Here is a 27730-nt window from a genome sequence, read left to right on the forward strand (position 1 = left end):
TGAGCAAGCTGTAGGTGACTGTGGCAAGGAACACAAAACTCCATAAGATGTAGCTTAATGGAGAAAAATAACCTTGGGAGAAACCAGACTCACTGTGGGGGCCAGTTCCCCTCTGGCTAACATTATGAATGTAATGTAAATATTAATTATGTATAGGTAAAATCATGGTTTAAAATTATTAAATTAAGTGATTAGGGTCATTGATTAAACATAGATTGTGTTTGAACTGTAAGATTAATGACCACAGTCTTTGAAGTCCATCTTGATTAATTGCAGAAGTTCACATAGATGCAATTGTCCTTGTTAATTGGCTGATGAAGGCTTTTGTTGGCAATTGTTAGTCTAAGCATTTCATTTCAGGATCGTAGTCCATAAATAGACCGAGGTGATGCAGGTTGGAGTTGGCATAATTTCATCCTCTGAAGTCCGTCATAATAGATTGAAGTGATGTTTGGCTGGCACCGGCTGCATTTAGTCATCATCATTCTGCGACATGTAGTAGTGGAGTCCAACATGAAGCAGGAATGGTGCTGGATTCAGCCGGTTCTGGTGACCTCAGGATAGGAGTCCCAAGGTTGAGACAGGGAAACAAATAAAAAGATGTAAGCGTAGATGCCATTGAATGTATTGCAGAGTTAGAGATCATGCTCAATGTTTCTGGTTTCTGGTTCCGGCAGACCCAACTAAAGCAGCCTAATTGTGGGATAAATTAAGTGTATGCCTGGCTAAATAGATGAGTCTTTAGTCTAGACTTAAACTGAGAGAGTGTGTCTGCATCTCGAACAGTGTTTGGGAGACTATTCCATAGTTTAGGAGCCAAATATGAAAAGGATCTTCCTCCTTTAGTGGATTTTGATATTCTAGGAACTATTAATAGGCCAGAATTTTGCGATCTTAATGAGCGTGTTGGAATATAGCGTGTTAGAAGATCACTTAAGTACTGCGTGAGCTAGACCATTCAAAGCTTTGTACGTAGTTAACAGAATTTTAAAATCAATACGGAATTTAACAAGTAGCCAATGTAACGATGATAAAATGGGGCTAATATGATCATATTTCTTGGTTCTCGTCAGCACTCTGGCTGCTGCATTTTGAACCAATTGAAGTTTATTTATTGATCTTGCTGGACATCCTCCCAGTAATGCATTACAATAATCTAGTCTTGAGGTCATGAACGCATGAATTAGTTTTTCGGCATCAGCAACCGAGAGCATATGCCTTAATTTAGCAATATTTCTTAGGTGGAAGAATGCTGTTCTACAAACATTTGTAATTTGATTTTCAAAGGACAGATTGGCATCAAATATAACACCTAAGTTCTTTGCTGTTGAAGATGATGTAACAGTACATCCATCTAGAGTCAAATTATATTTTAGTGGCTTATTTTTAGAGTTTTTTGGTCCAATAATTAGAACCTCTGTTTTGTCAGAATTGAGTAGAAGGAAATTTCTGGCCATCCAATCATTTATTTCATTGATACACTCTGCTAATTTTGAGAATTGTGAAATCTCATCAGGTTTTGAAGAAATATAAAGTTGTGTATCGTCAGCATAGCAGTGGAAACTTATTCCACGATTCCTGATAATATCTCCCAGGGGAAGCATATACATGGAGAAAAGCAGAGGCCCTAAAACTGATCCCTGTGGCACTCCATACTTTACTTTTGTTTGGTTTGACAATTCCTCATTTAAATAGACAAAGTGGTAGCGGTCTGCTAAATATGACCTAAACCATGCTAATGCCACTCCACAAATTCCAACATAATTCTCCAGCCTATTCAAGAGAATGTTGTGATCTATCGTGTCGAATGCAGCACTAAGATCTAAAAGCACTAGAAGAGAAATGCAGCCGCGATCAGATGATAAGAGCAAGTCATTTGTAACTCTGATAAGTGCAGTCTCTGTACTGTGATGAGGCCTAAATCCTGATTGAAATTCTTCATATATACTATTTCTCTGTAGAAATGAACATATTTGGGAGGATACTACCTTTTCTAGTATTTTTGACATAAATGGGAGATTTGAAATCGGTCTATAATTAGCAAGTTCTCCAGGATCAAGTTGTGGCTTCTTAATTAGCGGTTTGATAATTGCCATTTTAAAGTTTCTTGGGACATGTCCTAAGCATAGCGAGGAGTTAATGATATTAAGAAGAGGTTCTGATATTACAGGAGATACCTCTTTTAAGAGCTTAGTTGGTATAGGATCTAACAAACAAGTTGTGGCTTTTGATGTTTCGCTAAGTTTTGTTAGCTCTTCATGACCTATGATAGCGAAGGATTGAAGTTGCACATGAGGGAAATTATTCGACACTGTTTTCTGAGGTGCTATGACAGATGATTGCATAATTCCATTATTTCTGATTATTTCAATTTTATCTGTAAAGAAATTCATGAAGTCATTACTCTTGAGCTGTGACGTAATATCTGGTGCGGTTGAGGCTTTATTCCCAACCAATTTAGCCACAGTACTGAATAAACATCTAGGATTGTTGTGGTTATTTTCTATGAGTTTACTAAAATATGCTGACCTGGCAGCTTTGAGTGCGCGTTTGTAGCTACAGACACTATCCTTCCATGCACCCTGAAATACTTCTAATTTTGTATTTTTCCACATGCGCTCCATTTTCCGAGCTGCTCTCTTGAGAGCATGAGTGTGATCATTGTACCATGGTGCGGGGCTTATTTCTTTAATTTTCTTTAATCGAAGTGGGGCAACAACATCAAGGGTGCTAGAGAAGACTGCATTTAAATTTTTTGTTATTTCATCAAGTTCTTCTGGGCTTTGGGGTTTATTGAGTATATGAGATAGATCTGGAAGAGTATTAGTGAAGTCATCTTTAGTGGTCGAAAGAATAGTTCTACCTGAACGATAGCGTGGTGTAGATTGAGTAACATTAGCTGATTGCAGCATGCAAGAGACGAGGTAATGATCCGAGATGTCATCGCTCTGCTGCAGAATTTCTATATTATCAACATCAACTCCATATGAAAGAATTAAATCTAGCGTATGATTATGGCGATGAGTTGGTCCTGTTACATTTTGTCTGACTCCAAGAGAGTTGAGAATATCGATAAATGCTAATCCCAATGTATCATTTTCATTATCTATGTGAATGTTGAAGTCATCAACAATTAAGGCTCTATCTACAGTAACTACAAGATCTGATAAAAAATTTGCAAATTCACTAAGGAAATCTGAATAAGGCCCGGGTGATCTATACACTGTAGCAAGGGTAAAGGACGACAGAGATTTTTTATTTATATTTGTATTTGACGGTGTCACATTAAGCATTATTAGTTCAAAAGACTTACATTTATATCCTGTCCTCTGAGTAACACCAAAAACTTCACTGTAAATTGTAGCAACACCTCCTCCTCGACCCTTCAGACGAGGTTCATGTTTATAACAATAACCTGGGGGAGTAGATTCATTTAAACTAATATATTCATCCGGTTTAAGCCAGATTTCAGTCAAACAGAGCGCATCCAATCTATGATCTGTAATCATTTCATTGACAATTAGTGCTTTGGTAGCAATAGATCTAATGTTTAGTAGCCCTATTTTTATATGATGTTTATTTTTAATTTGTTTGTTTTGTACAAGTTTGACCTTAATCAAATTTTTTCTAAATGATTTAGTGAGGGTATTGTGTTTGGTAGTTCGGGGAACAGACACAGTCTCTATGAGATATCTAGGTGATACAGTCTCTATGTGTTGTAGTTTATGTGACCTGTGTGACGTCTCATGGCAGCTAGCAGACGTTCGGATTAACCAGTTTGTCTGCTTCCTGACCTGGGCCCCATTTAGTCAATTAATATCATTATTAAGTCTATGAGCCAAATTACTAGAGAGGAGAGCGGCACCTTCCCTGGAGGGATGGAGTCCGTCTCTCTTTAGCAGGTCAGGTCTACCCCAACAACTTTTCCAATTGTCTATAAATCCTATTTTATAAATCCTATTTATAAATCCTAGATTATGATTTTCTTTCACTCTGATCAGCTTCGGTCTGTCCTTTTTGGCTATCTACTTTGGTCCTCCTGAACATTTCATTGTAACACTTTAATGTGATCTGGTTGGCTCTGTATACCTCAGATGGTTTCCAGCGACTTTTATTGGTACTCCATTTACCTTTGTTTGTTTCCATGGAAACAGATGAAAATTGTAGTCCCTTAGAGGCATGCCCTATACAAACTCGCCACCATTGCTAATCTGTTCTTGATGCTCTGTGCTCGAGTCGAGAGCTTTCTCCATAGTGTTACATAATTTTTCAGATGTGTGGCCTCCTGGCTGAAAATCAGTGTGTTAAAGATATTCATTTCTCAAAAGAATTGTGTGTGAAGCGCCCTCAGACTTAAACCGAGTAAACTTTTAACTACTGAGGGAGCCTCTTGAGAAATTCCTCTTTCTGTGAGTGCACACATTGTTCTATGATAATTGCAAACAATAATTTCAAGGTCAGTGTTAATATAATTGTCAAGCAGGAGACCTCTGTCCCAACTGAATGCTTAAGCTTCTGCAGAGAGGATCCGAGCAGACCTCTAACTATTCACACTAAAAGTCAAGCAAACAATATGGTTGCAAGCATGTAGACTCCAAACAAATGGTGTGGTTAAAAGAGAGCAGAGAGTTTAGGGAATAAGTGTTTTTCATGAGATCTCAATAAAAGAGTTTGCATGATATTTGAGAGTATGTCGTATGGAAGAATCAATGACCATCTTTTTTTTTTCACAGCCTCAGAGAAGTTTCACATTTGGCATAGGCTGGAAGGGAGAGACATTTACAGGTACATATGGTATGGTGATTTTTGATCATTTTTAGTCATGACATCACAACCTGTTGGCTCTTTGTCACTAAGTTTAACATTGTCAGCTTGAAATGTTCTATTCACTTGGATCTTTTCACCTCACATTTAAATCTGGTAATGCAATCTGCTTGTTTATTACAAACCACTAATGGTAACACCCATCTAAGCATTTATTTCTGTTTTCATCTCTGTAAAACCTTCTTCCATTGGTTATTATAGTGATTTTGTTTTTTGCAGTGTTTTCCAGTATAATTGAGTAAACTTTCCATTCTCAGCAATTTCTTGGAAATATATATATATATATATATATATATATATATATATATATATATATATATATATATATATATATATATTTTCCCCTGTAATGCTTGTCCATATTGACAAAATAATGTAAAAATGCTCCTCCTGATATTTTAGATGACATTTTTTATTTATTCATGATTTAAAATGTTTAAGGACACAAAGTTTTTACTTAAAATTGTTCTTAGTACTGTGCTGTATATCTTTATTTCCCTATCTGTCACTCACTCAGCATTGTGTCGATGTAGTGACATTAGAATCAGAATCAGAATCAGAAAAAGCTTTATTGCCAAGTACGTTTTTTACGCATACAAGGAATTTGTTGTGGTGTTGTAGGTGCGTTCTCACAATCTCTAAATATATGAACAAGAATTAAAATATAAGCAATATAAATATAAATATAAATATGTCCACGCAGTATCAATTAAAAATAAGTATAAAATAAAAGAGAGCAGAGTAGTGCAGTGAAATGTAGAGCCAGAGGTGGAGTGTGGAGAGTGTCAGGGTGGGTACCGGGCATTGTTGATAAGGCAAGTGGCGGATGGGAAGAAACCACTTGGGTTGCTCTTGGGAGCAACAAACACCTCAGATCAATTGCACAAGCCAATGAGAATTGGCCTTTTCTGAAAGATGTGAGGTGTTTGGGGCTCCCAAGTGCGACCCCTAGTGTCACTACATCGACACAACGTCACGTTCCCTCCATCAGGGAATGGAGGTTACGACAGTAACCGAGACGATATCTATTAAATACTGTAGAGTTTGCATTAAAAGAATGGCCAGTTACCGCCAAAAAAAAGTACAAATATTAGAGAACAGACTGAACTTTCCATTTGAAAGTGTAGCAGCAAGTGTCTTAATGTATCTATTACCAGTATTTCCCTTACTGCATTAGGTTTTGAACACAGCCAGGGGTTTTGTTTAAAATCTAAGGCAGTTGCCTTGTTGTCCAGTCATTCATTGACTTGATAATGACTTCCTCCAAGTAAGAAAACATGGTTCCTCCAAGTAAGAAAACATTTTCTCCATGAATTGCTTTCTAATTCAGTATATTGCAATAGTTCACACGATTCACACTCCTGTTCTCATTTCTCTGAGCCTTACAGCCAAAATGGGGCATTGCAATACGTGTGACAGTAAATCAATGAGAAATTTCAGAGGTAGTCATTTAGAAGGACAGACCTACAATAGAAGAGAACTACAGCCATAGCCAAAAGTATTGGCAGTGACATAAAGTTTGTGTTTCGCAAAGTTTTCTGCTTCAGTTGTTGTACTGTGTTGATTCACATTGTTTCTAGATTACTGTGCAGGGTGATCAGATGCATTTGAAATAATTGCAAAAAGCTTCATTGGCCAAAAAAATTAACTTTAACACAAAAACCCAAATTTAGCAGTTTTTTTGGCCCTGGCACAAAATGACCAGCTAACATAATTTCACTAATCATATCAGCAGCACCTGGGAAAGTGTGAACGAGTACTAGTCAGATGATATCAGTATCATTCTGACTGGATTATAAGAGAAGACTGATTGCTATGAAAGGATGGAAGAAGTGCTTCCAATCATCGTGTTCTTGTTTGCAATGGTTACCTCTAAAGAAAGATGTGCAGCCATCATTGCTTTGCATCAAAATGGCCTCACATGCAAGGAAATTACCGCAAAGAATATTGCACCTGAAAGAACCTTTTACCAGATCATCAAGAACTTCAAGGAGAGAGGTTCAACTGCAGTGAAGAAGGCTTCGGGACTTCCCAGGTTGTCCAGCAGGGGCCAGGACCATCTCCTCCTGAGGAGTTAGCTACGGAATTGGTTTGCACAGGTCTCAGAGATTGCTCGAGCAACAGGCTACCAGTAGTGTCAGAGGAAAATGTGTTCACATTGGAATTGATGCAGAAATGTGTGATGCGCTGGTCAGTAATTCAACAAAATATTGTCGATTTCAGGGTACATGAATATTCGGAAGCAACATATCGATTTCATATGTGACATTGTTGGAAATGTAAAGGTAGAAGTGGAAGGAAACCCTGGTAGGATCCAGACTAAGCTAGAGGAGCCATCCTCTTTTCTTAAGGCATATATTTACATAAATATACCTTTGCCAGATAATCCAGTTACATAATATGTGTAATACTAGTCACTGTATGTTTATTTAATAATCTTTTTAATCAATTCATTATATTTCAAATACAAAAGAAATTGACATAATCCAAAGATTATATGTGACAAAACTTGTGTAGTATCTCACTAAGGGAACGCCACAGGCATGACTGATTGTGGAAGCACCAATGACACAATGTCTGTCAAGATTGACAGACCAATTTTAGGAGCCCCACCGCCATAATATAAACCACAGCATTCTCTGCATATCTCTTCTCAATGCAAACTGCAAGGAGGGTGATGATGTGAGATACCTCACTTCATGTTATCAGAGTACTGAGGTAATGCAAGTAACCTAAAGTTCTCTTTCTAATACTTGTTCGGTATCTCACTAAGGAATATAGACAACTGGCTCAAGCAGACACCACAAGCAGAGAAAACACAAAACCTAACAATTTAACTGAATAATTGTATTTGTTATACAAGAAATGATATCTGAAACATAAGAATGTGGATCTGCTACTATATAGTATACTGCAGTGGTTCCCAAACTTTTTATAGTGGCGTACCCCTTCAAATATTTTTTATAGTGGCGTACCCCTACCCCCCCTCCCCCCCCCATTTCTGGAGAGAAAGTCAGCCACAACCATCTGCGCCCCCGGCCTGTGGACCACCTTGAATTTAAAAGGCTGGAGAGCCAGATACCAACGGATGATCCACACGTTAGTATCCTTCATGCGGTGGAGCCGCTGCAGAGGGGAGTGATCGGAGCAGAGGGTGAAGGCACGCCCAAGCAGGTAGTAGCGGAGCGTCAGAACAGCCCACTTAATCGCAAGACACTCCTTCTTGATGGTGCTATATTTTGTTTCCCTGAAGGAGAGCTTGCGACTAATAAAGAGCACTGGCCGTTCCTCCCCTCCGACCTCCTGCGAGAGCACTGCGCCCAGCCCCCTTGTCCGATGAATCAGTCTGCAAAATAAAGGGGAGAGAGAAATCAGGTGCATGTAAAAGCGGCAGCCCAGAAAGTGCAGATTTTACCTTAAGGAAGGCCTGTTGTCACGACTCTGTCCACTGGGCTGGATCGGGAGCCCCCTTTTTAGTTAGGTCAGTCAGCGGCTGCTCCTAAGGGATTCGTAACACGACTGCTCCAGAGGGAAGTCCCCCTCCTGGATTTCTCAGGGTGGGAATGCAGGTGGTAGTAGCCAGCCGGCCCCAAAAACTGCCATACCCCCTTTTTGGTCTTGAGTGCCGGGCAGGCTTCGATCACTGCGGTTTTGTCAACCTGTGGACGCACCTGCCCGTGACCCAAGTGGAACCCCAGATACCTAACTTCCACCCGCCCCATTGCACACTTCTTCGGGTTGGTCGTGAGTCCTGCCTGTCTCAATGCTCTCAGGACAGCCCTCAGATTTTGCAAATGCCGCCGCCAGTCATTACTGTAAATTATGATGTCATCTAGATATGCGGCATCATACGCCGTGTGCGGTCTGAGGATCTTGTCACAAATTGGTGTAATCCGAACGGTGTGGAAAAAGCAGTTTTCTCTCGGGACATTGGAGTTAAAGGGATCTGCCAATACTCCTTTGTTAAGTCCAGCAATTGAGTCGCGCCCAACCGATCAAGTAACTCGTCAATTCATGGCATTGGATAAGCAAATCTCTTGAACTGAAATTCCCTTGAACAGTGCCCAGGATGTGGCCATACCCCTAGTGGAGTGAGCCTGTAATCCCTCTGGAGGTTGTCGATTAGAGCTATTATAGCATAGCACAATCGCATCCACCACCCAATGAGAGATGCGTTGGCGAGAAATAGGTTTACACATAAGAGAGCCAGTCTATTAAGTAAAGTGCTGACTACTCTCCCTTCGGGCTCTCATCTTTTGCACATATGCTGTCAGAGCACATAATGTGCACAAACAATGTCTGGCATGTGCTTGAGAAGTCACTAAACTTGGGCACAAATGGCAGGTTTGACCTCCCTGAATTAACCACTAGGAATTAACTGATAAAGCATGTGTAACAGGGTTCACAAGATGGGCAAGGGGGAGGCAGGAACCGGCAGAACAGTCAACATAAATTGAATGACATAAATCAACTTAAACAAACATAAACACACAGACACACACACTGCCGCTGCGTGTGTCTATCTCTGTCTCTCGAACTGGCGCCTCCGGCTTGTCTTTATCCCTCTCCCGGCTGATTAGGACAATTTAACGCTGCTGTGCGTCCTCACGGCCCAGGCCACGCCCTCTTCCTCGTCATACTCCTCCACTGCCCGATTCAGGCTGGGGAAACCTCTGGCTTGACGTACTCCCCTCCCTTCCTGGAGAGGAGAGTCTTCCCTGGGCCACAGGTGGGCTAGTGCATCCACATTCAACGGTGCATCGTTGCCCACCAGGGAGAAGAACAAAGGACATTGCGTGTCTTCTCACGATGCAAAGAGATCTACAAATGCCTGTCCGAATCTTCTGCCAGATGAGGCTCATCACTTGAGGGTAGGGATGAGTGATTTTCAGATTTTTCCATTTAATTAGAATTTTCATTTTGACACCTTTTTTTTATTTTTATCGAGAAATCGATTAAAGTTAGATACATTGTAATTCCACCAAAGTCTGCATAAGGAAAAGAAAAAGAATTCATAGTCTTGTCTTAATGCTGCTCCCGATCTGATCAGCTACATGTGTGTGGTGCGCTCCAAATAGACATGACAGGTTAACACATGGAGGCTGATATAAAAAACAATGGTAATATTCCCAGTACGATTGCACACTGATTGTAGCTCAGCTTCATCCATCATGCAGGTATACAGCAGTTTAAGACCATAACTGGTCTCGGCTGCACATGCTGATGAATGGGCTCCTTTACTTTTTACCCATAAAAAAAGGGTTAGTTATGTGAAAGATATGGGCACTTCATTTCAAATGATGGAGAAGCTATATATGGGAGAATCAAACATCCGTCACTCCTTTTATCATGATGATTCAGATAGATCACTAATTATTGTTTGTTCTGTGACGTGTTTCAAGTATACTGCATATACAGTATAGCCAACATTTGACAAGCGATCATTTTGACAAACTTTGCTAGTTGAATTGTAATGATAAATTATTTCATATTGCTATGCTGCTCAGTGTGAACCACTAGAGGGCACGTCTCTTTCTGCAGGGGTTTATGAATATAGATTGTTTGATATACAGTGATTATACTTTCTAGATAAACTTGATAATTTAAAGATATTGATTTTTAGATAACTTTCTAGATAGACTTGGTTTAGATAAAATGAATACCTAGACTGGCCATTAATTAAAATCTTGGTTAATTAAATGTAAATTTATTTTACATTTACACACCCAGAGGATTCCCTCTGGACAACAAATCCGCTCCCCTGTTCATTATGCCCGGAACATACATTGCTTGCAATGACAGTGTTGCTCCACACAATCAGTTTCTCTGCCAAGCTGTGAAGCTGGTGCGAGCAAACTCCCTTTGCTGATTTATAGGCTATCACCGTTATGTTGTCTGTCCTGATCAAAATGTGGTGATTCCTGAGAAAAAATAAATAAATATCTGAGAGCTAGAAATACTGTCAACAACTCCAGAAAATGTATGTGCTTTTCCCTCAATGCAGGAGTCCAAACACCTCACACTGTGTTGCCCTCGAATATAACACTCCAGCTGGGAGATGCAGGTGCGAAATGCCTCTATGTATTCCTCCGAATGGAATGCTTGAAGCTGAGTTCAGCCTGAGCCCCATATAAATTATCTCTTGCGAGTGAATAAGACAACATTTTGCTTGGTTTATTCTGAATCTCAAGCTCTCCAAATGTGTCACTAATATGTTCAGATCTCTCTGCTTTCTGCTGGGACAGCGTGCAAATGAGTAGATCGTCTGATCCCCGCATTCTTTAGCAGTGTCACAGCCGATTCCACACATTTGGTAAATACCCGATGTGCTAGAGAAAGACCGAAAGTAATTTTCACATACTCGTAGGCTCTGTCCTGATAAGCAAACCTGATGTCTCTGTCTGATGTCTATGTGAAAATATGTGTCTTGGAGATCTATTGACATAAACCAGTCTCCGTGATAAATAGAATGAGACAAAGTTCTGAGTGTGAGCTTTTTTAACTTGTACTTTCTGAGATGTTTGTTGAGGATCCATAAATCTACAACTGGACTGTGACCTCCCCTCTTTTTGGAATGACAAATTATCAGGAATAAAAACCCTGATGGCATTCTTCCAACAGTATCATTTTTATCACTCCCTTGCTCAGTAAAGAGGACATTTCATCCTCTAAAATCAGAGCCGACTGCTCTTGTGCTGCTGACATAAACACTCCATTGAAAAGAGGTGGTTTTACGTCAAAATGAAGCCTGTAACCCTTTCTACTTTATTCAGAACCCAAGGATATACTGTGCATGCGTGCCAGTGCTCTGTCTGAACAGTGAGAGGACCCTGACCCTCTTCGCTCACTAGTGGTGTGATAAGCATCCCCATGTCCCCCATCCCCTGGATGTTGAGCTTCAAGAACCCTTTGACCAGCACTCGGTGAGAAAGAGGCTTAACCCAATATCACCTCATTTCTGCCACACAGGCCGAGATGTCTGGGTGGAACTGCTTCAATGGAGGCAGGCGATAAGGGAGCCTCTTGCTATTGTACAAGTCCCTTTCAGCTCCTGTACCCACTGGCTGTGATGGCCAGTCGATTGAGAGCTTAACTGCGGCCCTGCGACAGACCTCAAACAAATCCAACTTGAACTGAACCAGAGATGGAGAGAACTCCTCCTGCCTGCTCGTCCTGCTTCCTCGTCCTCCTAGAGGATGCCAGACAAAACTTCATCCCCATTGTCTTCTTTCTCTATCCGCCAATGTTCATCGAATAGCGGAGGAAGGACTGGAGAATCATTATCCATAATTTCACCCCATTACGAAGCCTACGGACATTCCACTGACTATTCTCTGGCCTGAGAAGAGAGACACGGGTCCTTTTTGGCTGTGACTCAGACCCTCAACCTTCCCTCCCGAATCTTGGTCAAGAAGGATCAATGGAGGCAACCCTCCAGGCTGGAAAACATGGCCTGAGCATTTTTAGTCCCCTGACATGAGATGCAATGCGAGATGCAATTAGAATGAGAATTAATTCGCAGAAAATACAATACTTTGCGATCTACGTCACCTGAAGCTGTTTGGAAAGTTTAGAGTGCATCTGGACTGTGATTTGTGTAATTCTTCCTCTCCTCAAACTGCAGTGCTGCTCTCGCACGCCATCATTACAGTTTAATGTGATCCCATGTTACATTAAATGAGATCAAATGACTATTCAACCATTTTTATTGTTGACGTTGTTGATAATGTCAACTAATCATTTCAGCCCTATCCTCACAATGCACTCATATTGCTTATAACAAGTGTTTACACATAACATGGAGTGTATCGAGAAGCTCCTCCATACTGTCTCTTTCTGAGCTGTACCACCCAGTTGGAGGCAGCATCATGATGGTGAGGGCACTGTAAATTCAATATTTGCCAGCGCTATGTAAAAACACTTCATATATATGCTGTGCTTCTTCCAGGCATCTGTGACAGGTTGATTTATTCTGTAAGAGGCAAAGGCACTGTGCGAATGGTTCTGTTTTTTAGCTGGGTGCAGGAATCATTGCTCAATTCTGCCCCACTATCTCCTCAGTCAATAGCCCCTTTCACACATTCAGCCTCTTACAGAAAATGTACTGCATTTTTCATGTTAGAGGTTGTGTGTGAACATAACCTTTTTGAAAATATTGGTAAATTTTGTTCTGACAATTTCCCTTAATGAGAATTTGTATAAAAAATTCAATTTTGATGGTATGTGTGAACAGCACATACCAGTAAAGGCAACCCAACATTTTTCCTGTAATTTAACTGGTTGCATGTGTAAAAAGGGCTAATGACTCATCTACTGCTCCAACATTGAAGTGTTTTTCCTCTTTTCCAGTTCAAGAGGTCCTGAAAAACAAAGATTTTTGGGGTGCTGTTTTTGAGTTCTGTTTACAGTGAGTAACTATTCCCAAGGTTGTGAAAACAGATATTTAGATATTTAAGGAGTTTTAACAGAAGGTCATATTTAAAGAGGTCCCTAATAGAGATGCTAGAGAGGTTTAAGGAAAGTAATAGTCATTGCCAAAGTAAATAAATTAAATAGAATGGAAAGATACAAACTACTATGCAGTTCAGAAACTGTTCAGGGCCCATTAGCTAGAGATAAGCATGTAATAAAACTCATTATGGTTATTAATGGTGATGAGGTTCATAGACCTTAGTTAAAAAGGCAGCTGTGGCTTTAAGATAATGGGACTTTGGACTGGAACGCTGAGTTCTCTAACCTTTTTAGTCTAATAGTCTTAAGTGGATAATCCCCAAAAATGACAATTCTGTTATTTGTAACCCAATGCTGTTCCAATCCTGTATGACTTTGTTTCTTCTTTAGAACACAATAGGAGATATTAGGCAGTGTGTTAGTCTCAGTCACCAATCACTTTCACAGCATCTCTTCAAAGTGAATGGTGTCTGAGACTGTTTAACATCTCCTTTTGTGTTCCATGGGAGAAAAAGTCACACAGGTTTGGAATGACATGAGGGTGAGTATATGATGACAGAATATTCATATTTGGGTGAATTGTCCCTTTAATCTGAGAAGACTGAAATTTCCAACCACCTACCTTACTACACACACTCAATTAAAATTGTTCGCCAATCTTCAGGTTAACCAATTTCTCCTTTCACCTTATAACACCTGACTGAGGTTCAGTGTTGCACAGGAAATTACTTTGGGAAAAGCAGGCTGGGTGATTATTGAATTATGCCAGAACCATTCTGTAAGAAGAGAGGTGGAATTAGTAGCAGCCATCTACCATTGCCTCCTGTGAAACTGGCCAGCTGTTTGGAGTTATTTTTGCCAGGAGCACAGCTGCAGAAAGCTAGCTGTGACACTTCACTGGCTGGTCACAGCAGAAAATTCTATCTGTCATTAAATGCACTACTGCTTCACCTCAGCCTATGGGCTTGTTTTTGAGGCAGTAAGAGAGTCAAAGTTACCTGGTCCCAATGCACTAATGAAGAACCCTACCATCATTAACCTAAATTCCCCTAATGGCCTGTAATTATACAGAGTGCATTGTCAGCATGGGACATTTTAGCTTTACACAGAGGGAGCAATTACCATCAACCTTAATACTCTAAAAAGGGCTCCATACAGGAAAAACATCAAACAAATATTATTTATCGTCACACAGACCTGAAAAGCTGTCAACCAGAATCTAATTTAACTACTCTTTATGCTGTATTAGCAGCACCATCTAATAGTGTTTTAGTGTGCACCTTCTTTATTGTCTCGTATCAGAGCAAAGGGAAGTTTGCATAATTAAAGGGATAGCTCACCTAAAATTTAAATGATGTAATGTGCTCATCCCGTTCCAACCCCTTATGACTTTTTCTTTTGTGGATGATATTTGATGTTCCATTCTCTGATTTCAATATGATAGCAGTTAGTCACTCACTTTAAAGCTTTAAAATGCACCCACAAGTGTCATAAACGTAGTCCATGTGATTATGGACCATATGACCATATGTGCATCAAATTCCAAGTCTTCTGAAGGCATATGATCACTTGTATGATTAACAAACCATCATTAAATGAGTTATTGAATCCTGCAATCAAAGACCAAATAAAATGTCAACACATCAATAACATCAAACCTTATTGGTTCTTGTTTCAAGATGTTTGGGCACGAGACACTCAAGAACCAATAAGGTTTTATGTAATTGATGAGTCACCATATTGGATTTCAACATTGTATACATGTGTTGATCAGTAATTTGAATACATTTTAGAGTGAATCACTTTAATTCCGATCCAATTATGCAAAGTGATTGAAAGACTTCAGAAGACATACACAATATGACACAAGTCGCATAGACTTCTTTTTTTAACACTTTTGGGTAGGGATGCACCATTCTGATACCTGGATCGGTATCAGCTTCGATAGTGATGTTTTTAAACCGGATCAGTATCGGTCCGACAAGCCCGATTCTAATCCGATACTGTGTGTTAGTCATGTTTGTTACTGTCAAGCTCAAAAAAATGACATAAAATAACCATTAAAACAAAGTTCATATGACTCATGCATTTTATTCAAAGCAAATTGAAGATGTGCTATAGTTCTGTGAATCACAAAAGGTTGTGCTTTATAAGTAAATATATAAAGTGCACACACCGCTCCAGCATGTTATTAAATGGTGCTGCTCTGTTTACACTCACCTATTTTTAGCCTTCACTGCGGTGCGCAATATTTGAGCGCTACTCAAGAACAGCCTCTCAGATGTAGGTGCCCAGGAGTTTATTATATTTACTTTTAAATTGTAAAAGTGCATTTATACCAGAATTTGAATATGAAGTGAATTAAACTACTGTGAACTTGCATACAAACAGACACACAGGACTTCCTGGAGAGTTCAGAATGTCAAAATAAAAGCAGGTTTAAAAGTTAAAGGTGTCAGAGGCAGAGATATGAACTCAGTAGCAGGGTTTATTGAACAGATGATGTAAAAACATTGTAAATCCAGTTGAGCAGAGTGGCAAACAGCAGGTGAATAATATCCAGAAAGTGTATAGACACGATGAACAGATAACTCACAACAGCCATATGATACTTGCAGGCAATAATGAAGACACAGAGATGTTTGACATAGGAGAAAGTTCTGGAGCCTCAGAGATACTATTGATGAAAGTGTGAAAGCGGGGTATATATGCAGTCCTTGATTAGCCAATAATGATACACAGGTGTGTGTAATCAGAACTCAGGGCTGTGACGGCAGTGAGGAAGAAAGAGAGACCGGTGGATCAGTGACAAAAAGTGCACGATTGAGATATATTACTATTATACTATTATTATTAATATTATTATTATATTACTATTGTTTACAAATGATAATAATATTTAAGTTGAATGAGTTCCAAAAAATGTGTGAATGAAAACTGTGTGAATGAAAACTGTGTGAATGAAAAGTGAGCTGATATCTTACAACTAAATTGAACAAAAAGAGATCTGAATCCTTTGAAGTCCAGATGCAAGTTGAAAAAAATTAAAAAATGATAATACAAAAACAAAAACGCTTCTTTTCTACTGAAGACTTCAAGACTGGAATTACTGTTAATTTTGCTGCTACATTATCCGGTATACAAGTTAATAATAAAGTGTTTCTTAATAAGCTATACATTAATATTGAAATAATGTGTAGTTAGAGGTTTGTGTTTCTTTACATATTAAAGAGTACTCCCCATTAGTTCCACACAATAATGTCAAGATATTCTAAACTGATTATGCAAAATAAAACAACACTGGAATCGGATCGGAAGAGAAAAAGTGGTATCAGTGCATCCCTACTTTTGGGCAACATGTTAACATGGGAGGTCAGCATGTTGTTTCTGATAGTTTCGGTACACAAGGATTGGCAAAATTATGCAGACTCACGGACCGCCGTCATCTCCTATCAGATATGTTTGCATCGGTTCAAGTTTGATTGCTTACCCTTGTGGTGCACCCGGAAGCATGTCGTGTCTAAAAGCATGTTGCGTCAGCAGCGGGAGAGACCAGGGTTCAGATCCCGTGTCAAGAACAGGGAGTAATTGCGATAGTTTAATTGATTTGGAAATTGCATTTTCACCTCTAATATAACAATGTTTGCTCCACTATTGGTTAGAGTTAGGCATAGGTTTGGGTTGGGTGTTAGACCTTATAAAACAGGCATTTCTCTTCACTGTATTAATGCCTGTACAGCTGAAAACAACTTGCTTCACGCCTTGCTTTTGATGCCCCAACGCAGACAATACACCCTTAAATGGAGCACACATGTGCCCATACACCAAAACACTTACCGCTTTTGCCACGGGGGCAGTGTTATGAATTTCAGAATGTATACATTGATTTTAGCTAAAGAAAAGTCGACCTACTCTTTCCGATCTCACTGTGAGATCAGTGTGCTTTTGGGTGCTTTTTAAGCTTTAAAGTGAGGTCACTATCAACTGCTATTGTAATTAAATCTGCAAACTGACATCCTTTAAAATATCTCCTTTTAATTTCTGCATATGAAAGAGAGGCATATGGTTTTGGAAAGACATGAGGGTGAGAAAATAATTTTTGGTTAAACAGTTTCTTTAAAGGAAGGTAAAGTCATTACTGAAACACAGGTGATGGAACTGAGTCCAGTCTACTGTTTACACCTGGAACAAATCAGTAGAAAAGAGTCAAGAGTGGTTAGAGGAATTCAGAGGATTTTGACACACAGCTTGTGGTCTGAAGCACTGAAAGGACATGTTTATTTAGCCTCCTGATTATTGCTCCTGGTGTGAAAAGGCGCAAATGTGCTCCAGCAGTCCTGATGGTGTTTTGAAGCCAAGCTGGCCGTTCTCAAAACTCCTCCATATTTCCTTTCATAAACAATTCATCATGTACAAGTCAGCATGTTATATGCATGAACAGTCAGTGCGAAGCCAGTTGGAATATAGATTTATGGGGAAAAAAGCTATGAATTCTGTTTCTACGACGTCACATTGCATATCTAATATACTTTGTGTGACAATACATTTCCAAGCATATGATTACTGGAACTGCCAGTCACTCTTTTAACTACATAATGCAACATTATTCATCCTGATTGCCTGAACAACATAATATGCCTGTCAAAGTGTGCATGTCAATGCTGACACTGATGTATTAATAATTGACAAGTTCACAAAATTATCTTGCTAAATGAATATAAAAGCACAAAAACTTGCCAGTCAAATCAACACGTGGTTCTGACTCATGAAATCATTTTGTAAATGAGTATGTGACTATGCAGTAATGACTCTATTTTTCACAATGTGTCTTCAGGGCCAGGGAGAGGCATCAGCTAGAGGTACAAGGATGGAGGGGGACTGTCTCAGTTGCATCAAGTACCTCATGTTCATCTTCAACTTCTTCATTTTTGTGAGTGTTTTTATTTATGTGCACTCCCATTTTCTTTAATGCAGTGTTTCCCAAACTTGGGTACGTGTACCCCTGGGGTACGTGAGGTGACAATGGGGGTACGCAAATAACATTCTGAGATTTAACGTTCTTTCAATTTCATCACAGTCTAAAAATAACATTCAAGTTCATGTATTTCTCACTGGCAAAAAGTATTTTGTGTGCTCACTAGAGTAGAAATACCAAAATGGTTGTGTCATAAACCACTGAAATAACCATATCTTTTGCAGTTAAAAAAATGCATCTACTCGTGCATCATGCATCACACATGTATCTTTTTTCACCAGCCCAGCCCAGTGCTAGGTTACGTAGCTTAGTGATAGCAAGTGAAATTGATACTTCACTGTTTTAACAGACTCGCACATGTCAGTCTTCCACGATTTTAGTTTATTAAATTTTTTTTCCTGCAGTTTAAAACGTAATTTGTATTTAAGGTTTGATGAATAGGGGGTTTTGATTCTGATGGTACAAGTTCATAAGCTTTGATGACAGGTGTCAGTCATTCAGCGACACCAAATAATTTTCCACATTCACACATAGTAATTTTCACTCACATTTGCTTGCACGGTAGAGACCTGTTTTTACATTGTTGCCCGCAATCCTCGAATTTGGCCGGCAATGCCGTACCTGCAATAATGCACAATTCCAGGCACAGAACCGAACACTATTCTTGCAAACCGCGACGTGATGAGGGGGGAGTTTTCAAGTTATGCAGTTATATCATATCTAGCATTCCCATTTCAATCAGTAAGTCATTTATTCAGTATGTGTATGATTAATATAACATGTACAAAACATGTACAATTATAACATGTTTAATGTAAGGGAGTAGTTTTACAAAGATAATTGTGTTAAAGAGACATATTTTCAAAGGGGGGGTACGCGAAAGGATGTTGAATGTTTGAAGGGGTACGCCACTGTAAAACTTTTGGGAACCACTGCTCTAATGGAACATTCTCAGTTAGAGACCATTGTTCTACATCCGCTAAGCAGACCAAGACTCGACTATGACATCATGCTGATTGTATTTGTCCCTGACTGGTTAAATGGATAGTTCACCCAAAATAAATATTTTGTCATCATTTACTCACTTTTATGTTGTTACAAACCTGTATGACCTCTTTCTGCCATGGAACACATAGGAAGTTAGGCAGAATGTTAGCCGCAGTCATTATTGAATTTAATTTAGGACTGGGTAAAAATACAGATTTTCCAATGCATCGTTATCTTCGTTTGAAGACTCTCAATATTGATTCTTAAATCCTTAGATCGATCTTTTACTAAATGCGCAAATGAGAACAAATTTAGGGCTTTGCGAATAAAAAGTTCTGTGAATAGCCACTAATAACCTAATAAACGAATATCCTTTTATGAGAGAGAGAGAAGAGGGGAAAAAACTGCCTGAGTGGCTTATGTGAGGGTTTGCTGATCTAAGCTTTTTTCTTTGTTTTAGAAAATCACTGAATCTTAGTGTTTGTTTTTTTGCATGTTATGTACTGTATAAATGAGCACCATTTACCACTGATCACAATAATCACCTTTTTTGGTTATTCCTGCATATACTGTGCCTTCCTATCACCTCTCCTCGACACTGTCTGGGACACACTATGACACATTATAAGTGAAATGTACCCATACGAATCGATATCGAATTGAATTGAATTGAAAAATCTGTATCAATACCCAGCCCTACTTTCATTGTATAGAGAAAATATGCAATGAAAGTGAATGATGACTGGAAGTAAAATATACCTAACATCTTTTGTGTTCCACAGAGTAAAGAAAATCATAGGTTTGGAGCAACATGTGAGTGATTAAATGATATAAAGCTACAGTCTGAGCCGCAGTATTGAAGTGATGATTTGCTTTGCTTGGAAGTATGCTAAGGTTTATCTCCTGTTTTCTTTCAAATTTGAAAATGTGATGTCTGATGATATGCAGGTGCAGAGTCTTGTTTTCAGAAGAAAATATGTAGTTCAAAGGACTGAAACTTCAGAACAATCCAAGTCAACACTTTGAATAAACCTTAAAGTTACGGGAAGAACAAATGCATTGATCTTGTGCCAATGTTCCTTGGTTTTGCTCATGACCTTTCCTTTGCCACACTAGTGGTGTGAGAAAATGAGCAGTTTCACAGAAGAGTATTGTTACCAGAAGAATTCCATTATCATGACTGGGAGAAACAGAGCAGTGGCTGAACATTAGTAACCATTTGACAGCCTCATTAAGCCATATAAATAAAGACAAATCTTTTGTATATATTTTTGAGGGATCTGTACTAAGCCCTCTTTTCCTCTTTTAGCTTGGAGGTGCATTCCTGCTAGGGGTGGGTATCTGGGTGCTGTTGGATCCAACTGGTTTCCGGGAGATTGTTGCAGCCAACCCTCTACTGTTTACTGGAGTCTATGCAATTTTGATCATGGGCGGTATGCTCTTCCTCCTGGGCTTTCTGGGCTGCTTTGGAGCCATACGGGAAAACAAATGTCTGCTACTGTTTGTATGGGATTTTATTTCTTAAGCACCAACAGATACCATTCACATTGTTATGTTATTGTATTTGTATTATTGGATGTTGCATATGTGTTATTACTAAATTACAATTAAAAGTAACATTGTTAACACTTAAATATTTGTGCATGTACAGTGGGGTCTTAAGCCGTTTAAGACCATACGCTGATAAAGGAAAGCCACTTAAAGTCTTTATATGACCACACACGTTGTCTGTTTATTAAGCATAATTGGTGTAAGCATGTTAACACGTTCACTGACCACATTAACTCTTTTAAATTAAAAGGTCTGATTTCCTTCCTTCCGTTGAAGCACACAAGATGCTTTTTGGATGCAGATTCTCAAATCTTGCTGGGATAAAGTCCATGGCAGTTTGAGTTCTCATTGCCATTAAAGGAAATATTCCTGATTTAATACAAGTTAAGCTAAATCTACAGCATTTGTGGCATAATGTTGATTACCACAAAAGATTACTTCTACTCATCCCTCTTTTATTTAAAAAGCAAGAGAGCAAAACATTTGGTCACAATATGGCACTAATGGAGGTGAATGTTAAAATACAACTTTTTCAAAAGTTTAGCCATAAGACGTAAATACAGGTTTGTACCTGTAAACATGATTTTAGTGTGACAAAATTAGGGATTTACCCACGCTACAGCGTTTAATAGATTACAGATTTTGGTGTCATTATGTTGTCATGACAACGAAGTTGGAATTAAGCCTTTACACAGAAAAGGTTGGTAAGCAGTTTTAATACACTAAAATCATTTTAGCAAGTAAAATGTTCATGTCTTGTATCTTAAAGGGGTCATGAAATGCAAATATTTTTAAATTGTGTTATTTTCCCTGAGGTTCACTGATAATGTCAGTTAAGTTTTTTGCACCAAAACTGTCATAGTTTAGTAATAAATTATTATTTTCCACCCTGTTTCTGGCCCTCTGACTCAAACACTCGGTTTTGCCCTCAGCGGCTCCTTTAAACTTCAATGTAAATGCCCACTGTTCTGATTGGCTAACATTGTGCAGGCCCTCAAATACAGCAATATTTGAAACTCAATCGGAAGAGAATAAACAAGCTCTCCACAACATTATAAAACTAAATTTCAGGGTTTACACACAACGTACGTCCAGTACATTGCATCCGAATATATTAACTTTATTCAATTAAATTAATTAAATGCTCTTTTTAGACTGGGGAGGAAGTTTTGAGTTCTGAAATTTACAGTATGCTTTTATAGTACAGTTACCTCTTATACGTCTAAATATCAAGGAAAATTAGATCTTCCATTTTATGAACCCTTTAATGTTTATGGACTGTTTGTTTCCATTGTGTGTGACTGAATGCAATGGTGACCTTTGCTTTTTTTACATATATAAATGAGGGATGAGTTTAAATACATTTTTGTAGTTATCAGCGTTATGCCACAAATGCTGTCTTAAACACAAAAGCTAAATTTGTTTTGAACTCTGAACCCCCTTTAAAAAAATAAAAAAATAAACTCATGTTAATTGTACAGTTCCTGTCTGTTGCTGTCTCGACGTTGTGTCGGAGAAGCGACACTAGGGGTCTCTCTGATCTATGAAAAAAGGCCAATGAGAAGTTGTCAGACAGTATTTGCATACCACACCCGGGACATACGGGTATAAAGTCGAGGAAATACTATGAGTTAATTCAGAAATGTTCTTCAGAGCCGATAGTTGTGCATGCTCTACGAGTCACACCTGTTCCTGTATTCCTCTGATGCTCTGCATGCTGTTGGATTGACGGCACATTACAGTGCCTTTCTCCTTCCTTGCACGGCAGTGCAGTTTGCCGATGGGCGCTTCGGCAGCGCAGAAACGAACTCTAAAGAGTTATTTAAAAGAGTGATTTCTCTAAAAGAGTAAATCTTTACTAAAAGAGCAATACACAGCGGCGTTGAACGTCCTTTTCAGGATGCGTCTTTTTAAAGATGCCTTTCCGCCCCTGTGTAGTTCCTGGATGCGGTAGAGTGCTCTGGTGCAGCTCCGCCGGGTACGCCCCCTCGGACCACCCGCCCCCCAGCATGCTCGTTGACTCCCGTCCGTGCTCGAGGCAACAGAGGCTCGCCTTACAGCCAGCCTGCCTATCCTCTGGACCTCGAGGTGGATGAGCTCGCCGCTGCATCGGAGAGCGCGGTATCTATGACTTCGGGCCGCCTTCGGGCCAGCACGCCCAGGCTGAGGCTGACGCTCAGATGACCGAAATGCTTTGCCGGGCCTCCGCCAGCGTGGGCTTGGACTGGAACTCTCCATCCTCCCCACAGCCATCGCGGTTGGATGACTGGTTCCTGGGGTCTTGGCACCGCTCACAGCCACGCCCCCCACCCGGTCACATTGTCCCGGAGGTGCATGATGAGCTGACGTCATCGTGGAGAGCACCCCTCTCCACTCATCACAAAGCCACTCGCTCCACTCTCGCTACCCTCGACATTGGCCCACGGCAATTCCCCCGGTGGATAGGGCTGTTGCGCTCCACCTGTGTCACGGAAACCTTACCACCTGGCAGGGTCGCTCTGTGCTCCCTTCCAAGGCCTGTAGGATAACATCCTCGCTGACAGTGCCGCCGGACATGCCGCTTCCGCCCAGCATGCCATGGCCCTCCTGCAAGTCCACCAGGCCAAGGCGCTCAAAGAGCTGCACGTGGGTAGCCCTGATCACTCGGGCAGGCGATGGCCACGCTCGTGGTCCAGGAAAGTCATCTGTGGCTGAAATTGGTCGAGATGCGTGAGACCGACAAGACTCACTTTCTCGACGCCCCAGTCTCCTAGTTCGGCCTCTTCGGCGACACCGCCGAGGACTTCGCCCAGCAGTTCTCTGCGGTGAAGAAACTCATAGTATTTCCTCGCCTTTATACTCGTATGTCCAGGGGAGGGGTATGCAAATACTGTCTGCCAACTTCTCATTGGCCTTTTTTCATAGATCAGAGAGACCCCTAGTGTCGCTTCTCCGACACAACGTCGAGAGAGCAACAGACGGGGAACTGTACAATTAACATGAGTTTATTTTTTATTTTTTTAAAGGGTGTTCAGAGTTCAAAACAAATTTAGCTTATTCGGAGGCATATTCGGCGCTCAAAAGAGACCCCTAGTGTCGCTTCTCCGACACAACGTCTTGTTCCCTCCATCAGGGAATGGAGGTTACATCCGTAACCTAGACGTTCAACTTTCACACAAATTCATATCCTGATAAATTGTAAACTTTAAAAAGAAAGATTTAATTCTAAAAATGACAAACATTTTTGGAAAGTAGTGTGTTTCACATGTGATAGAGATGCAAATATCTCTGAACTTCATCTCAGAATCCTGTTTTTTCTAATCCACAGTTCTTCATGCTCATACTCATCATATTTCTGGCTGAACTGGCGGTGGCCATTCTAGCCTTCATATTCCGCGAGCATGTAAGTGTCATCAATGATGAATATAATCAAGCCACCTATCTGTCATATACCTCTGCTCTCATTACTCTTGTCTAAATGTGGATCAACAGCTCACCAGAGATTACTTTACCAAGGAACTGAAGACACATTACCAAGGCAGCAATAGCACTGATGTCTTTACCTCCACATGGAACGCCATTATGACCACAGTATGATAACATAATGACTCTTTCTGTCTAGGCTATATATGCTTAGTACACACTAATGACATTCAAGATGCAATGTGTATTGGTGTGTCCATAGTTTGATTGTTGTGGGGTGAACAGTGCAGAGGACTTTGATGATCAGAGCCTCTTCAGACAGCTGAACCCCAGCAGACTGTTGCCGGAGGTCTGTTGCCAGAGGAACGATCTGATGATGAGCAAAGAAGAGTGTCTCAAGGGAATCATGCCAATCCGTAACAAGGTCAGCAATCCTCACAAATAAGTGAATGTTTGTAAACGATAGATGTAAAGGGATACATTGGGTATTTAAGAAGTTTTACTCCTAAAGAAATGAATAGTAATTTTGAAACACAAGTATAAAATCATGACCTCTCACTAGACATTCCAGTCATATCAGTAACTTTATAAAAGCTCTTTTATTCTAAATGGAGAGGGTTGTCTCATAGGGGCTGCCATATTAGGATCACATGAGCAGCCAAATACTAATCACTTTATCTCAGTACCCACCCTGTTATTGGACACTTTATGTATGTATTTATGTATTACTGTGAAGAGTGAATTTCTACAATGGCATTGGTAACTGAAAACTATTGTGTTTGAAAGATGCTACATCCATTCCCCTAGGTGTCAGTTAAAAATTAAATAAAAAATTACTGAGTGCACACTTAAACGTAATTCAACTTGTAGGTTAAAAAAACAAATCCTAAATGGGTAGAGAAAGTCAGAAACTAAAGGTGAAATTAAAGGATGTAAATGCTTGTATTTGAGAAAAGAGGGCAGTACATGTGCCTACTTACTAAACAACTCTTTGTATGTGGGCCCAACATAGATTGATGAAAGGACTTCATTGTTCATAATTTGTGCCATAGATTAAAATATCTATATCCACTCAAGTAACAGCACTTTGTTCTTTCATATTGAATCATACATACTCCTTTGAAACAGGGCTGTTATTCAGCAGTAGTGGACCATTTCGAGACGTACATCTATATGGCTGGAGCTCTTGCTATTGTGGTGCTGACTATTGAAGTAAGGTTATGATCATTCTTTTTAATATAAATAGCAGAGTTTGATTTGATATTCTCATTGCATTTTTACACTTCCAATGTGATAAGAACATGCAGTACACTGTATGAACTATGGATTATTATTGCCATCTAGTGGACAAAGTAGTTGTACCTTTGCTTTTATTGGGGATTCTTACTATTCCATTCAAATTAATGTAGAATTATATATATATATATATATATATATATATATATATATATATATATATATATATAAATAGAGTATATGGATTAAAATCTCCCCTAATTTTATGTTTGTTTTCTCTCTCATCAGCTCTTTGCCATGGTGTTTGCTATGTGTTTGTTTAGAGGAATTCAGTAATCAAGACATGTTGTACCTATGAAAGGACATTTCGAGATGGAAAATGGCATGGCATAGAAGGCCATTTTTTTTTTTAAATGAAAAAGAAGTGAAACACTTATATATTTGTCATCTTGTATTTTTAAGTTGGAATTATTGAGAACTGCCAAAACTTTACTTTACAGTTGGGACTTTTAAAAAGTATAAGTATCAAATTCATAAAGGGCAATATCTCAGTAGCCCTTTAAAGATAATAGAGGGACACCTTGCACTGAAAGGATTGTATATTTATAGATGACTGATTTGTAGATATTTTACCTCTTGTCTAGACTATTCACCGCTGTTCAAGAGCCAAATCTCTACACAGTGTGAATGGATGTGTTTAAGTCTGACTAAAAGAGACAAAGAGAGGAACTGTGTGTGTGTTTCTGTATAAACTATCAGAGGCCAGCAGCTTCTATAAAGTAATGCTTTGTGTGTTGCAACCGTGAATGTTTTATGCGATTTTAGCAAAATTGTGATATTTGCTTTTGTGCTGTATCTATTGTAACTACATGTGACATTGACTGATGTATGACAAAAATCACATCACCTCTGTGAACAATTTTCAAGAAATATCTTTTTTACATTTATTAGTACTCATTGATTTAAAAAACTAAAACATAAAAAACATGGGTTAAAGGATAGTGGTTTATAATTTTTGCACAAAGATAGTTCAGTGTATAGTGATAGTTCATATTTCACTATTTTTCTAATGGGTTCAACCTGGCCATTCAAATAGCAGATAAATATTTATATATATATAAGCTTCAAGAACACATTACATAAATTTTGCAGCATACACTAAATACTACATAAACCAAATATGGTTCGAAGGAGCATGTCTATAGACTGGAATGCTAAATTGTGCAACTCTTATCTCCAGTCGGAAGGGGCACAGGGGCATAAATATTGCAGACTGAAACTCACAAATCTTGCACGACAAGCAAGATAAGCTTGCTTGTAAAACCAACCAAACATGACTCCTGTTGACTGCAAAAAGGAAAATAAAGAAATGTTTTCATACAAGTGTTACAAGCTACATAGCCAGAAGAACGTATGAGATAAATAGCCCAGGCAGTGCAACACTCTCAACTGATGGGACAGCAAGAAACGTACAGTACTTTGGCATGGTGAGCAGCCAAAAATGCTTTCATCCCAGTTTCATCTTGTTCTATGCCACCCACCACTTCTACATTTAATTATTATTTTGGTACCTCTAAGAAAAAGACACATTCAAGTTATGGGTGCCAAAATTCAGTCCTTTATTACTTCTTCTCCAAAAGGCCTAATGCACAATTTTCACACCTGTGTTTTAGCATATCGCACATGCTTGTCATTGGTTTGGCTCCCAGAACGAGTTTCAGAGACATGTGTAAAAGTGCCATCATTCATTAACCACTAGAGGACATGTTTGCTAATTTATATTTTCTTGACTATCTGTAAATGACCTGTAATTTTGTGTATCATGTATTTCTGAGTGTTACTGGCCTGTGTTTATGATTATTGAAACTCTGTGATTGTGGAAGGTTTGTCCAAAAATAAATAAATAAATACAAATAAAAAATAGGTTTATCAGTCTGGTCACGCCACAAAATAGGCCACATTATTGGCCTAGGAAGTAAAATGGCATATCCCTCTTTGACAGCCATTCCCACTGCTGGTGAAACTAATTATCAACACTCATGATATCACAATATATATTTTACCTCATTATACGTGTTGAAGGACCTAACCCTCCTAAAACAGCCAGCTCTGGCCCTTCTTAGGGAATGTTGTTTGTTTGTATGAATGAATCCCATTTTTGTTTATCTCTATCTCCATGTCAGTGTCATGTACATAAAACAGGATTTGGTTGGACAATCATCCTCTTGGGTCCTATATGTGGAGTTACCTGGATTTAATTATTCATTTTTGACTCAATGGATTTTTCTATTCTTCAAAGCTCAT

General features: G+C 39.2%; 1 protein-coding gene across 4 annotated transcripts in view; it reads left to right on the forward strand.

The window, feature by feature from the left end:
- LOC127630544 (tetraspanin-18-like) overlaps positions 1-27354 on the forward strand; it is a 66229-nt gene extending 38875 nt beyond the window's left edge. For 2 of the 4 annotated variants that reach the window (XM_052108342.1, XM_052108264.1), the window contains 8 exons: positions 4734-4785; positions 18110-18205; positions 20547-20741; positions 24096-24170; positions 24260-24358; positions 24453-24614; positions 25319-25402; positions 25715-27354. In XM_052108342.1, coding sequence (XP_051964302.1) covers positions 18143-18205; positions 20547-20741; positions 24096-24170; positions 24260-24358; positions 24453-24614; positions 25319-25402; positions 25715-25762 — 726 coding nt within the window. In that variant the 5' untranslated portion in view covers positions 4734-4785; positions 18110-18142 and the 3' untranslated portion in view covers positions 25763-27354. Of the gene's footprint in view, positions 1-4733; positions 4795-18109; positions 18206-20546; positions 20742-24095; positions 24171-24259; positions 24359-24452; positions 24615-25318; positions 25403-25714 lie in introns of all 4 variants that reach the window. The other 2 variants (XM_052108203.1, XM_052108438.1) reach the window with 2 other exon arrangements.
- Positions 27355-27730: the final 376 nt, after the last annotated feature.

This window comes from Xyrauchen texanus, chromosome 1, assembly GCF_025860055.1.
Source record: "Xyrauchen texanus isolate HMW12.3.18 chromosome 1, RBS_HiC_50CHRs, whole genome shotgun sequence".
Lineage (NCBI taxonomy): Eukaryota > Metazoa > Chordata > Actinopteri > Cypriniformes > Catostomidae > Xyrauchen > Xyrauchen texanus.